We start from the raw sequence: 16,001 nt of genomic DNA, 5'->3' as shown, positions 1-16,001 counted from the left end.
GTATAACGTAAGCATAACTTTCTTTTAAATGTTGATTTTAGGTTTTATCTCCTTTTTTCTCATCAGTATTTGATGTGGTGCAGCCCTTGCTCGAGTCACAAACGCCATCCCTTGGCTCAAGGAATGGATCGAGGGCATTTGCGCACAGATTCCTTATTACGAGCGTTTGTGGCACGAACTATCGAAGGGCCACTGGGAGGCCCATTCCCACGGTAAGATTTGTTTTTCCCGAGTAAGTAACATTAGGCTCTCCTTTTTAGCACCATATTCGCATTCCCTCTCTTTTCTTTTTGTAGGATCGCCTAAGACCATTAAGCTTAGGACTTTAGTAGGGGATGAAGACCTGTCCGTCGATCCTTCTACTTCGGGTCAACCCGAGGCCGCAACAGGAGAGAAGAAGAGAAGGAGGGCTCTGAGTTCCATAGAGAAGAAGAGGCCAAGGAGAAGGCTGGCACGTAAGCCAAAGGAGAGTTCTAGCTCTCGAGCGCCTGACTCAGACTCACTTTTTCGGCTCAGGGACGAGCCCGGGGAGGGTGATATTTTTGTGGCTTGTGAGTCGTCCTTCCTCGAAAAGCGTATGGCATTCGAGGGGAAATATCGGAGGCAGATCCCCCTCAGGTTCAGGAGGCCAACATAGATGTGAGGGCTCAGACCTCTCGAGACGTCGGCTCCGTTACATCTGGTATCATAGAAATTTCGGGTAGCTTTCGTTCAACGAGTCTATGGTCGACGAAGCCCGAGCGGCGAAGGATCGATCCAACTAAGGGGGCCATGGTGTGGACGATTCCCTCCGTTACTCTTTTGAAGATGTGGACTCAACCGCCCTGGAAGATATCTCCGGGTTGGGTGATTTGGAGGTGCCGAGGAAAGACCCATCTTCGGAGGTCGGCGGGCTGAACTCGAGCCCAAAATTAATCAACCAGTTCCCCGCCCCGAGCATGGATCCCATCCAAAAGTGGTCAATATTCATCACCTTCCCGGAGGATGCAAGGGTTCTTTCCGCCCCCGTTGGAGTAGCTAGCTACCTCCGGTGCTTGGTAACCAAAGAAGACCAGGCGAAAATGAACGATGTGGATACGTCGTGCTTGTTTAATGAAGCACAGCATGCACTGAACCTGGTAAGGCGTCATTACACTCTTTCATCTTCGGATTTAGTTTTTGATATCTCTCATGCCTTTTCTTTTTCTTATATTTTTACAGGCCTCTATATTTCATCATGAAAGTTTTCTACGGTACCGTGTTGAGGTTAAATAGCTCGAGGCTGAGGTCAAGGAGCTTGTTGAGAAGAGGGACATGTATAAGATTCTCAGCGAACAACGTGAAGAAGAAGTCAAGAGTCTCTGGGCTGAGTTAAATACGGCTCAGAAGGAGCATGCCAACCTGTTGGAACAGGTAATATTATTTGAAGTTAGTTGATGATAAGTTAGACATGGCGACTAATGGCCAAAAATCGCAGGTCCAGCAGATTGTTGACAAGATCGACCAACTCCGAGCCAAGATGAATGAGGTCAACGCCATAGCCAAAAGGTGGAAAGGAAAAATGGACCGATTATCTTCGGAGAAGGAGACTGCCCGGGAGCAGCTGGCATCAGTGGAGGTCCAACTCCGAGTGGTGAGAGAGAAAGTCGAAGCACGGGCTCAATGAATCGAAGACCTCCAGTCTCAATTAGGCTCGGCCATTGCTGAACAGGATGCCCTCGGCAAGGAGATCGAAATGGTGAAGTCTGTGTCGGAAATAACTAGGGTTGATGCTGAAAAGATGGTGGCCCAGTACAGGACTGATGCCGAGGTAGCCCAGGACTGCCTGAAAGTTACTGTTGAGTAGGTGAAGTGCCTGTCCCGAAGGGAGGCTCTCGAGGAGGTCCATGCCCGGGGTTTTTACCTATCAGTCAAGATCGAAGACGCGAAAAGGCTCGAGGCCGAGGCCAAGAAGCTGGTTGTCCCCGAGGGTGAAGAAGGCTCTGAGGCCTACGGTGAACCCGAGGATGGAGAAGACCCCGATGACTCTGGTGACGAGGCGGGTTTTCGTGAATATCAGGCTTAGGTACCTTAGGGATTTTTCTTTGTTTTTGCATTTTGATCATTTTGTTCAGGTCGTTATCGTTGGCCTTTGTAAAACACTTTTATTGCAATATATATAAGGCTTTTTTCCCTTTGTCAAGTTTGAAACTCGTTTCTTTTGGCTTCCCTTTTATGATTTCAAAGATTTCAAATGCCTTAGCACGGAATAAAACGTGGAAATAAGGTCTTGTTCGGAGGTTCGAACAAGACTCATTCTCGATATAAATGTTGTTTGAAACTTGTGGGGGGGGGGGGTTCAATATAGTTGGAAGCTTTCCCCGAAGTGCTTGTTTAGATGTTTTTAGATTATAGTTTTTTTGAGGGTAGCCTTTGAACCGGTTTGGAATTGTTGAAGGCCTTATGTTTTGATTACGGGCTTCAGACGTCTCCGAGCCATTTCTAGGGTGGCCGTAGCCTTTTAAGTCCAAGTACTGCCTGATAGGCTTTGTACCTCCGAGCTTCGATAGCTCGAGCCGTCCGAGTTTGCCTTGGATGAAAGTCCCCTAGAAGGGGCGATCTCTTGGATCCGGATAGAGGCGGCCATTGGGCTCGATATGCTTAAGGAAAAAATGTAATAGTCTTAAGGGGCAAAATATGTGTCTGCAAGGTAGAAACTTTCTTTCATTCTTATGTGCATAATATACAAGGTTGCAAACATGTACAAGCTTCGTGTTATGTCTTAGGTGGTCTATGTGGGCACGGTTCATTTGACTATTTATCCCTTATAGTAAATCCTATCCACCGAGCCCAAACTGTTCAAGCACAAAGTTTCTTTCCTTGCTAAAATCATTATCCAAGGGTGATGCTCACCAATATTTGAGGTTGATCGTAGAGATAGCTCGGATACTATTGATACAACCATCGATTCCGATTCATAACCGGTCTTTGATTCTAAGTTAGCACGATCCATTGTTGCCTCGTTAAATAACCTTGCCGAAAAACCCATTTAGGACAAAACCGCTTCAAGGGAAAATGAGTGCTATGCGTGCTTTCAGTCCTAACAGCTACATCATTCTTTGGATATTGCCTGCAAGTGTTAGTCCAATTCGTAATATATGTAATGAAAAGATTGAATTGGGTCGTACCTTTGAAGTAGTATCGTTTTAAATGGGTCACGTTCCAGTTTTTTGGTAGTTTCTCACTGTTCCCTTATTATGTTAGTCGGACCTTGGGTGAGGCTAAAACTAGATATCCCCACCTAGAAACATTGGCGCTCTCTTTGCTAAGTGCCTCTATGTCACGACCCAACTGGAGGGTCATGACTAGCACCCGGGCCATACTTGCCGAGCACCAACGTACATTTTATCTAACCTTCCTTATTATCTTTAAGGGCCGACAAGATCAATATAAATAGTAGACATGGATCATGAACATCCAACAATGAAAGATAATGTCATGAACATACATAACATGAGACGACAAGACTGTCAAGAAACTATATATAAGGTACGAGCTATCATGATGCCATGAAAGACTATACAACAAAAATCAGCCGAAAAGGCATTCTAAACCATACATAAGTCGACACCTGTCTATGAGCCTCTAAAGGAACATAAGTTCTACAACATTGCCGGAACAGGGGCCCGACATACCCATAATGTCTATAACAAAAATGCATACCAAGACCACGGCAAGTCCGGAGAAGGGATCTCGCCAATAACCGCTGAACTGGACAGCCTACTGTGGTGGGGGAGCTACGTCTACCTGTCTATCAGGACCTGCAGCACGACATGCAGCGTCCACAAATAAAAAGGACGTCAGTACGAATAAAGTACTGAGTATGTGAGGCAAGAAAACATAAGTAAGAACAGTAATGTAAACAGGGATAGAGAATATACAACCTGTGACATCTGGGTACCTCTGAGGGCTACTGACATGAAATACATGATACATACATATATATACATAAACTTTTAAAACATACGCCTTTGTGGGCATCACCATCATCATATCGTACCCGGCCATAATAGGCTTGGTAAAATGTACCCGGCCATCATAGGGCTCGGTAGAATCGTACCTGGCCACGTGGAGCTCGGTAAAACCCAACTGATCAGTGGTTGCACAATAGGTGCCGTACCTGGCCGACTATAGCGCGGCTCGGTAGAGTAAAATAGATACATATATATGATGCATGCTGGACTCATTGGAATCACATTTTGAACCTTTCGGAGTGACATAAGGTTGGTATCCTTCGTACACGTTATTAGGATTAACTCTTCATCAAGAATCTTATAAGAATCAGGAACTACCAACAACATTGATAATATAAGAATAAGAGAAGTAACATCAATATCAATCGTTTCATAAGAAGGGCAGCAATGTAAGTACTGCTAGCTTCTAAGAGTAGAGTATCTTTGGGAGCTCGTTCATTACATTATGTACAATCGGAGTCGTACAAAAGAATGGAGGGGATAGCCTCACATACCTTGTATATACTGCCCAACCTCAAGCTATGCAAATGTAACGACTCCTTAGTCTACAATAAGACAAATGACACTATCATTATCGTTTAAGCGTCGTAACTATTATGTATCGACCACAACCTATTTTACGATGAAACGGACAGTACCTCCCCTATTTATATGACTTTCCACAAGTTAATAAAATCACAAAACAGCCCAAACAACATCATTAATAATAATATTGAGCCTCCAAAACAGTCCACCAACCAACAACATTACTACCAAGCCTTTCGATATATATTTCACAAGTTCTAGCTTCAACGACTTAGCTGCAACTTGGATAATCTTAAATATATATAGAGTAAGAGGTTCCTTCCTTTAAACAGAAAGAACAACTCTAATTTGACCTTAATTTTCCACGAAATATCCCTTCAATTCTGCCACAAGAACAAGGAAGCGAAACTAGCAATTAATTCGGGTTTTTCGGCACTAGAATTATTTTAGAAGACTTGAAATCACCTAGGATTGATATTAAAAACTTGAAGGTGTATTTACAGGACATAAAACACTTAAAAAAACCTCCCACATGAGCTGGAAAAACACAAAAATCAGCAACAACAAGAAGAACAAGAAACTTACTAGCGCCACGGGATTCCCGACATTTGATTTGTGTTGTTTGCCCTTTGTTTGGGTCTTGGATCATGAGAGAACCTTAAGAGACTGTTTTTAGGGTTATAAGGTCTGAATATACTGAAAAATAATGACTTAAAACGGGGTTGAGGTATCTTATATATGTCCATATGTCTTAAACCGCCTTTGTGGGCCCCATAGAGAGCAGCTTGGCGCACTCTCGCGAAAACGCGAATATCTCTCTATTCCGAGATCGTATCGATGAACGGTTTAATGCGTTGGAAACTAGACTCATAGATCTTCAATTTGATAGGTAGATCACCCCATAATTCTAAGCACATTGGGAGAAAAATGCAGTAACATTTGACCTAAAGTTTAAGTAAAATTATAAACCTAAGTTGCGACAACTTTTATCGACTTTTGTTTCATAACTCGCTTGACTTCAAAACTTATGATGCGGATATTATATGATTCAAATACATTAAAACAAGACCTCTTGGTACAATTAATCACCTCTAGTGTTACCCGAAAATACGGGTTACAACATCCTTGATTCGTTTAACTTCAAATACTTGTTAACCACTCTTATACACCCTTGTATCGTTTAAGACCAATAGGATTAACTTCTTATCATCTCAAAGATAATATCTTCTTGGATTTACGTTGACTAACTTACGGCGTGATCTATGGTATGCGAATTTGGGTTATAACATTTCAGGTATTCAATGTCACCTTTCTTAACACTAAGTTCCCGATATTGAAGTGTTGGAGTTTGGCTCTCTGGTTGTAATACCTTTCGATCCGTTATTTTTGGGAGTCCAACCGGATGAGGGCGGCCTCTCGCCTCTCATCCAATAGTTCCAGGCTCGTGCTCATGGCCTCACCGTTTGACTCTTTAGTCCCATATCGGACCTTGAAACTCGGTTCTCCTACTTCGACCGATGTTAGCGCTTTGGTACCGTAGACCAACGAGAATAGGGTGAGCCTGGTACTAGATTTTAAGGTCGTACAGTATGCCCGCAGGACTTTGGGAAAAATTTCCTTCCATTTTTCTTTGGCGTCAGTCAGTCTCTTCTTAAGGTTTTGGAGTATGGTCTTATTTGTAGACTCTGCATGCCCGTTCCCACTAGGGTGATAGGGTGTTGATAGGATCCTTTTGATCTTATGGTCCTCGAAAACTTTTCTCACCTTACTGCCGATGAACTACTTCCCATTGTCACATACGATCTCGACCGGCATTCCGAACGACATATTATGTGGTCCTAAATAAAATAAATAACTTCTTTCTCCCTGCCTTTCTCAAATGCATGAGCTTCAACCCATTTAGAAAAATAGTCAGTCATAAATAATATATATTGAGCCTTACCGGGTGCCCATGGCAGGGGACCGACGATGTCCATTCCCCATTTCACGAATGGCCAAGGTGACAAGACCGAATGCAGCAGCTCCACGGGCTGGTGGATCATTGGTGCGTGCCTCTGATAGCCGTCGCATCTCCATACGAACTCCTTAGCATTTTTTTTCATATCTATCTAGTAATAATCGCCTCTGATTATTTTACGAACCAATGATTCGGCCCCTGAGTGGTTTCCGCAGGTGCCTTCGTGAACTTCCCTCAAAACGTATTCGGTGTCTCCCGGCACCAAACATATGGCGAGTGGACCATCGAATGTTCTTCTGAATAGGGTATTATCTCCAGACAAGATGAACCTGGCCGCCTTCGTACGTAGAGCTCTTGATTTTTTAGGATCCGAGGGTAGCTTCCCGGTCTTCAGGTAATCCATATACTTGTTTCTCTAGTCCCAGGTTAAGCTTGTCGAAATTATTTCGGCATGGACTTCTTCCATTACCGATTTCATGAGTTGTACGACCGTTCACGAGTTGAAATCATCATCATCAACGGATGACCCCAAGTTATCTAGAGCATTGGCTTCGCTGTTTTGATCCCGGGGTACATATTGCAGGGTCCACTCCTTGAATCGATGTAGCGTTACCTGTAGTTTATCCAGATATCTTCGCATTCATTCCTATTTCACTTCGAATGTCCCATTGACTTAATTCACCACAAGGAGGGAATCACATTTAGCTTCGATCACTTCAGCCCCTAGGCTTTTAGCCAATTTGAGCCCTGCAATCATGGCCTCATGCTCGACCTCATTGTTAGTCAATTTCATAGTTCTAATAGATTGTCTAACTACGCTACCCGTGTGTAGCTTTAACGCGATGCCAAGCCCGAACCCTTTTGCGTTTGAGGCACTGTCCGTAAAGAGGGTCCAGATCCCTGAGGAAGTCCCCGAGTTCAACAATGATTCCCTTTTGACTTTGGGTATTAGGGTCGGCGTGAAGTCGACAATGAAGTTTGCCAAAATTTTCGATTTGATGGCGGTTCGGGGTCAATATTTGATATCGTACCCTCTAATTTCCATAGCCTATTTGGCGAATCATCCCGAGAGTTCGGGTTTATGTATTACGTTTCTTAATGGGTAAGTAGTTACGACATATATGGGATGACATTGAAAATACAGCTTTAACTTCCGGGAGGCGCTTAGCAAAGCGAGCGCCAATTTCTCCAGGTGAGGATACCTAGTTTTGGCCTCACCTAGAGTCCTGCTAACATAATAGATAGTAAATTGCCTACCTTCGTCTTCCCGAACTAGGACTCCACTTACCGCTATCTAGAATATCGCTAAGTATAGGTATATCTGCTAGTCTGCCTTCGGAGTATGAAGCAAAGGTGGGCTCGAAAGGTACACTTAAGTTCTTCCAAAGCTTGTTGGCACTCTGGGGTCCACAAGAAGTTATTCTTCTTCTTTAATTACGAGAAGAATCGATGGCTCTTATCGGAGGACCTTGAAATGAATCGGCCCAAGGCGGATATATGCCCGATTAGCCATTGAATGACCTTGACATTGTCCACGACGGTGATGTCTTATATGGCCTTGATCTTGTCGGGATTGATCTCAATTCCTCGGTTGGACACCATAAATCCGAGGAACTTTCCGGATCCGACCCCGAATGCGCATTTCTCCATGTTCAGCTTCATATTGTGTTTCTTTAGTGTGTTGAAGGTTTTCTACAAATGTTTCAAATGATCCTCTGCTCATAGGGACTTTACTAACATGCCGTCAATGTAAACCTCCATCGATTTTCCTATTTGTTCTTCGAATATCCGGTTTACTAGACGTTGATAAGTGGCATCGACGTTCTTTAATCCGAACGACATTACATTATAACAATAGGTGTCATATTTAGTGATGAAGGAAGTTTTTTCCCGAACGCCAGGGTCCGTCTGGATTTGGTTGAACCCGGAATAGGCATCGAGAAAGCTGAGGAGCTCGTGGACGGCTTTCGCATCGATCATGCGATCGATATTGGGCAGAGGAAAAGAGTCCATGGGGCATGCCTTCTTGAGGTATTTTTAGTCTACACACATTCTTAATTTATTTCCCTTTTTAGGGACTACTACTACGTTTGCTAACCAATCCAGGTACTTAACTTCATGAATTTAACTTATTTTAAGGAGTTTAGATACCTCGTCTTTGATGAATGCATGCTTGACTTAGGACTGAGGTCTCCTTTTTCGTTTAACCAGGTGAAATTTGGATTCAAGCTCAGCTTGTGAGTAGTTATTTCTGGCGGGATCCGTTTCATGCCAAGATGGGTTCAAGCGAAACAATCTATGTTAGTTATAAGGAATTCAATGAGCTTTTTTCCGAGCTCTGGATTTAACCCCGTGCCCAGATAAACCTTTCGATCGAGTAGGTGATCTATCAATATGACTTGCCCCAGCTCCTCGACCGTTGACTTGGTGGTATCGGAATCGTCAGGGGCTATGAAAGTTCTAGGAACTCCGTAGTCATCATCCTCGCCCGTCCCCAGCTTTTTTGGTTCGGTCGGGGCCGGTATCAGTGATTTCTATTTGGTTTTTTCCTTGGTGACCGAACTCGGGTTCTTTGATGTTGAGAGTGCTGATATCGAGACCACCTCATCGACCGCGAACATCTCTTTTGCGGCCGGTTCCTCTCCGTAAACTGTTTTAACTCTCCTGGTGTGGGGAATTACAACGCCTGGTGTAATGTCGAGGGTACTTCCCTTATATTGTGAGTCCATGGCCTCCCGAATAGAGGATTGTATCTCATATCTCTTTCGATCACATAGAACTTTATTTCCTGAACTGTTCCGGCAGTGTTCACTGGTAGGGTCATGTCCCCTTTAGTGGTCTCACATGCCATGTTGAATCCGTTTAGAACTCGGACTGCAGGCACAATTTGGTTTTGTGGGCCCAGCTGTTCTACGACCCTCGATCTGGTGATATTGGCCGAGCTACCTAGATCAATTAACACACGCTTAACTCGAGATCTATTTATGAGTATAGATATTACCAGTGCGTTATTGTGTGGCTGCACGATGCCTTCAGTGTCCTCTTCGCTTAAAGATACGGTTCATTCTGGCACATAATATCGAGTCCATTTTTCCCTTGTGATGGACACTTTGGTGCACTTTAACATCGGTCCCTAGGGGGCGTCAACCCCAACAATGATCATGTTAATGACATGCTGAGGTTCCTCTTGCTCGATCTGCTTGTTGGAGTCCCTATTCCTAAAGTGATTTTTGTCTTAATCACTTAGAAACTCTCGGAGGTGTCCGTTGTTGAATAACCGGGCTACTTCATCTCTCAGTTGTTGGCAATCTTCAGTTTTGTGGCCGTGAGTGCCATGATATTTACACATTAGGTTGGGGTCCTTTTGGGCAGGATCGGATTGCAATGGTCGAGGCCACTTAGTATCTTTGATGCGTCTGATGGATGATGATGGCGATAGCATCGACGTTGAAGTTGTACTCCGATAACCTTGGTGCTTCCTTAGACCCAATGGGTCTGTCAAAACCGTTTTTGCTCTTGAGTTCCCGGTTATTTTGACCTCGGTCGCTCCTTTTTTCACTTCTCACTTTGTTGCGTACAGACCCATTACCCCTTCGATCTCTATTGTATGGTTGATATTGTTCTCTATTCAATCTTGGTTCACGATCAATGTCTCTCTTGGATTTGTCACAGATCTGACGATATAAACGGACACGGAAGGGGCCCCGAGCTGATCGTCTTTGACCCTGATTTTTGATTGGTACCGGTTATAGATGTCGGACCAGGTTACTGCCGGGTATTTTATGAGATTTTGCTTCAACTGCTGTAAGGCCAATGAGCTTCGGGGATTGAGTCCTTGGGTGAAAGCCACGGCCTAATCATCTGCGACCGGAGGTAGGTCCATTTGTTCCATTTGAAACCTCGATACGAATTCCCTGAGCATCTCGTTATCTCTTTGCTTTACCTTGAAAAGGTCTGATTTCCAGGTCTCAACCTTGATGGCCCCAGTGTGCGCTTTTACAGAGGCGTGCACAAGCATAGCAAACGAGTCAATATAATTAGGGGGTAAGTTGTGATACCATATCATAGATCCTTTCGACAAGGTCTCTACGAACTTTTTCAACATAACCGATTCGATTTCATCATCTTTCAAGTCATTTCCTTTGATGGCGCACGTATAAGAGGTCACATGTTCGTTGGGATCGGTTGTCCCATTATACTTTGAAATTTCGGGCATACGGAACTTCTTTGGGATCGGCTTAGGAGCTGCCCTCGGAGGGAAAGGTTTTTGGACAAATTTTTTGGAATCTAGGCCCTTTAGTATTGGTGGTGCTCCCGGGATTTGGTCGACCCTGGAGTTGTAGGTCTCCATTTTTTTTGTTGTTGGCTTCGATTTTCTTTGCTCACGATTTCATCCATTTTGTCAGTTACTCAAGCATCTTTATTATCTCGGGGTTGGTCCCGAGTTCTGCTTCACCCGGCCTTTCTGTGGCCGGTTCATTTCTGCAGGCGTTCTCCCGGGATGATTCGTGCGCTCGGCTTTGGTTCTATAACTGGACTATCGCTGCATGTTGAGCTTGTAACATTTTGAATATCACACACAACTTGATCCCGTCACCTTCGTCGTTGTGTGTACTCCGTGCTATCGACTGGGCTCCCACGCGAATGCTGTTTTCGGGGTTAGTAGCCAAGATTGCTTCGATAGCCATGTGTGAGTTAGCATCGATCGCGACTCCGTTGGGGTCAACAGGGGGGACCTCGTTGCTGGGTACCGCGTTGTTTTCGCCATGGTGGCCGGACTCAACATCCACGTTCAAATGGGCAGATTGGGAGTTCGAAATTTTAATATGACCCGAAATTAAAAGTTCAAAGAACAAGTGTAAAATAGAGTGTTATGGAATTTTGTATCAAATTGCCACTATTATCCTTAGCCCCACGGTGGGCGCCAAACTGTTTACCCTAAAAAAGGGATAACAATTAAATTTGTAAGTGATTTTAAGGATACATGGATTAATTCAATACAAACGATAAATTGCGTTAGACTAAACAGATAAAGGATGCAATAAATTTTCAAACTAATCAAGAGGAGTGATCCCGGACTTAGTAACAACTTAATGGAATGACTGCCATCGAACCCGGACTCACGTTGCTGATGATTTGATAAACAACAGTGAGAACTTTGAATAATAGAGAAAATAAGAGTATATTGCCTTGATGTGCGTGTTACAATGTCCCTAATGAATAATTAAACTCCCCTTTATATAGTAGGGGAGTTTTACCCTAAGTACAATTCCATTAAAGGTAAAAATCTTCTGTTTATCTAATCACTGATTCTCTGCCGATATGTGCCAGAATCCACGCCATGATATCCGGTCGGTCGCGGACATCATGGCCTTTTGTTGGCTGTGCTCGATTATCTGGTAATGCTCTCTGAGGCTTTTGGGGTTCGAACCGGTCCTGGGGGTCATGGCCCTGATACTCCCGGGGAGGGTGTTTTGCCCGAACCCCGGATCAAGGGGCTCCTTGCCTCGATTTCGGTTCCTTGCCTTTACGTTTCTTGCTCCGTTCACTTCATCGGAAACCGGGACGTCCCACGGGCTCGATTTCACCCGTATACATTTATGATACTAGTTTTTTTTTTCAATAACAGGGGCCGAAAAATTATTATTAATGAATTTTAGCCATCAAGGTGTATCGGTCCATTTTTCTCATTGACCATTTCTAGCAAGCAATAAATTGACAGATGTGAAAGTTATTCAAGAAAGCCTGAAACTCGCATCGACACATTTTTTAAGAGAAAACTTACTGAAATATTTAAAAATAAAATCTTGTAAGAATAAATATTAACATTCCCCCCCAAAAAAATGTAGATCTTTGACAACTCTAAAATCTTAGTTTGCGCAATCAGTTAGGATACAGGTAAGGCTTAATTATAATTCTGCTATTTTCTATATACTATCCATACATGAGACACTAAAGTCATGAACCTTTATTCTTTCTTTAGCAATAGGTTCCCCCTTCCCACTTTCTTCAAAATAAATAAAGAATTATGCTAAAAATATATACAGGAACTTCCAGAATGAACGACTTGATTAAAATAAAGCAAGCATCATCTGAACGTGCAGGCGTGATAGTTCTAATCAAATGATGTCATGATTAGATTATAAATATTATTAATGTTTATTTGTTTACAAAATATGCTTCGGAAATTATGCATATATATCAAGCTGCACCATATATCTCCTTTAGTGGTGACAAAATGGTTAAAAAAAACAGTTATTCACTCATATTATTCATTAAAAAATGGGTTAGATAATGAACTTTTTAAAACGGGTCAAATATGGATAAGAATAATATTATCCACTTAGAAAATGGATAACCAATGGATAACTAATGTGTTTATCTTTTACATTTCTAAAACCTCAAATTGGGAGTTTCTCAAGTTTGGGAGATTAGGAATACTCCCAAAAATGATCATATTAAAAAAGGCATGGATAATATAGTTAACTCAGTTTTTATCCGTATTATATATGATTCGGGTCAAATAATTTATCTATTTTTGTATTACCTATTTTTGACCCCCCATACCCGCTCCAACCCGCCCGTTTGACACCCATAATCTCTATATATAAGTCCAGAACAAAGAGTGGGCTGCATAACATATTTTAACATACAACTTTTAGGGCTGCTTCAAGGAAAATGGAGCTAAATAACATTTTAGAGAACGTGATAAAACAATAAGGGGTCGTTTGGTTGAAAAGAAATTATCCCGGGATTAATTATCTCGGGATTAGTTATTGTATATTTTTATAGGGATAAAATACTACAACTCCGGGATAACTAATCTCGGGATTAATTATACCATAATTTTCTCCCAACCAAACATGAGATAAGCTCTTCTTAAATTTAATTAATTATTCTTTATCACTCGTACCAAACGAGCCCTAAAATATTTCCTTATCTCTTTCTCTAAAGCCTTCCATTAATTGCACAATACAATAATTTTATGGACAAAATGCCACCTGTTCTGACTTTTGCTTAACTCTTGGCTCAGTACTCAAATATGATTTTCTTGCTTACATAGTGAACATTCCTCACATGCTATTCACAGTTGTCCTGTTAGTTTTTTTGTCTTTTTTTTTTCCCTTTTAATTTTCTGTCTTCTATTATATATATCACATATAGAACCGGGCTTTCTTGTTATTCAGGCGTATGATTTCCTGAAAAAAAGAAAAACTAAAACAAGAAGAAGTGTATTTAAAGAACTTGCAATGGCGTCCCTTGTTATTCCTTCTTCTGGAAACCACGGTCAAATTGGCATGGAGGAGGATCAAATCACTATGGTTATGGTTCCTTTTCCAGCTCAAGGACACTTCAACCAATTCCTCCATCTCTCTCGCCTCGTTTCTTCATACCACATTCCAATTCATTATGTTGGTTTTAGTACAGAAATTAGCCAAGTTAAGGCTCGAATGCATGGTTGGGATTTAGCCACTGCTACTAACTACATCCATTTCCAAGAATTCCCAACCCCATCTTCTTATATGGCGCCGGGCCCTTGTAATTTTTCAAATAATTCTTCTGAAACCATCTCGAAACTCATAGCATCAGTACTGGATGCATCTTTAACATTGCGTGAGCCTGTGAGTGCATTTATAAAGAAGCTTTCCAGCACAACTCGAAGAGTTGTTGTCATTTATGATTCTATGATGGCTTCCACTGTTCAAGACGTAGTATCTATCAAAAATGCTGAAGCCTATTGTTTTCATGCTATTTCTGCTTTTGCCAATAGCTCTCTCTTATGGGATATCATCAAATACTATCTCCATCTACCTTCATTCCTCGCGAAATTGGCTAAGAAACTTTTTCTTCCATCTGGTGCTTACATTCCAGATGGACTTCCAACTCTCAGAAGTATTTTCACACCTGAGTTTATTGAATTTATGCGATTACAACATAGTTGTAACAAATTCAGCTCTGGGAATTTATACGATACTTGCAAAGTTCTCGAGGGTCCTTATCTTGAAACACTAGCAAAGTTCAGTAGGTTACTCGGAATTCGTAAGCAATGGGCTGTTGGTCCCTTCAATCCGGTGACTATATCAGGGGAAAAGGACTCAAAAGTTCGTCACAAATGCTTAGAGTGGCTCGACAAGCAAGCCCAAAATTCAGTGATTCTTGTTTCTTTTGGAACAACAGGATACTTATCTATGGAGCAAATCAAAGAACTTGCTATAGGTTTGGAAAAAAGTCAGCAGAAGTTTATTTGGGTAGTTAGAGATGTATTGTCAGGAGGAGAAGAGGAAGTCAGAATCCCTGAAGGGTATGAAGAGAGAGTAAAAGAAAGAGGAATTATTGTTAAAGATTGGGCGCCCCAATTAGAAATCTTGGCACATTCATCAACTGGCGGATTTATGAGTCACTGTGGGTGGAATTCATGCATGGAAAGTATTACCATGGGAGTGCCTATAGCGACGTGGCCTATGAATTTTGACCAGCCCAGAAATGCTGTGTTTGTTACTGATGTGCTTAAAATTGGAGTCGTTGTGAAGAATTGGGATCGCCGTGATGATATGATTGATTCAATTACAATCAAAAACGCTGTTGAGAAATTGATGGCTTCTACGGAAGGACATGAGATGAGAATGCGTGCCATGGAATTAGGTAAACAAGTCAAAGAGACAGTGAAAGATGGTGGAGATCATCAAAAGGAGATGGATTCCTTCATTGCTCATGTCACTAGATATTAAGTTGCTTCATCGTCAAAAATGTAAAATTTGTTTTTCTCCACGTATTGTTTTGACTTTTGATGAAAGAAAAATGTTCCTTCAGTTGTGTGCTAGCTGTTGAGTCTTATAAATTTGCATTGTTCAAAGTTTCAACTTATAGTTTTTTTTTACAAGACCGGAATAAGATAACCTACAATAACAAGTGCTCCAAAGTATAATTGTAGGCCGAATTAGTAATTTAAAACATAAACAGATACTTTATTATAATCGGTTAAAATACAATTTATCCTCCTTTACCCCGTTAGTAATATCCAACTTTGAGATTGGATAGGGGTTCAGACATAGCGGGTCAAGTGCACAGATAGCCTTCTCAGGGATGCTATTTAAAGATTAGCTAATATTTATTTCGTCCTGAAATTTTAAACTAAAATTTTTAATTTCAGGACATTATTGTCCTGAAAAATTAAAATTCAAGACGCACTGGCTAATTCCGAAATAGCAGCCCTTTAAAGTGGCTATTCGGTATCATTTTTACGCGAATTAAAGTGAGGTTTGGGCTTAGACTGGTCCACATCCAATTTGTACTCAATAGTGAGTGAAAACAGTCGTTGGAAGAATAGTACCCAACAAGAGTCGGAGTCGATTTCCACTGGGAGTTACTAGGGGTGTTAGGAGTATACACTTAACGAAAGCGAAAGGAATAGCTAAATTGCACTTCCACAACAAGTTTTTATTTCTGATTCTAATTTTACTCTAGCAATTATAAGTTAAAGAAAAGAAACTAGAAGCGAATCAGTATTTTTGGTGTTTTTTCAAATA

General features: G+C 41.9%; 1 protein-coding gene across 1 annotated transcript; it reads left to right on the top strand.

Moving 5' to 3' along the window:
• Nucleotides 1-13,681: 13,681 nt before the first annotated feature.
• On the top strand, nt 13,682-15,355 carry LOC107821474 (zeatin O-glucosyltransferase-like). Its single transcript, XM_016647909.2, has one exon. It carries the CDS (start codon nt 13,725-13,727, stop codon nt 15,201-15,203), a length of 1,479 nt encoding a protein of 492 aa, XP_016503395.1. The 5' UTR covers nt 13,682-13,724; the 3' UTR covers nt 15,204-15,355.
• The last annotated feature ends 646 nt before the right edge of the window (nt 15,356-16,001 follow it).

The sequence above is a fragment of the Nicotiana tabacum genome, chromosome 22, assembly GCF_000715075.1.
Source record: "Nicotiana tabacum cultivar K326 chromosome 22, ASM71507v2, whole genome shotgun sequence".
NCBI classification, from domain to species: domain Eukaryota; kingdom Viridiplantae; phylum Streptophyta; class Magnoliopsida; order Solanales; family Solanaceae; genus Nicotiana; species Nicotiana tabacum.
This window is presented reverse-complemented; position numbering and strand designations above follow the sequence as displayed.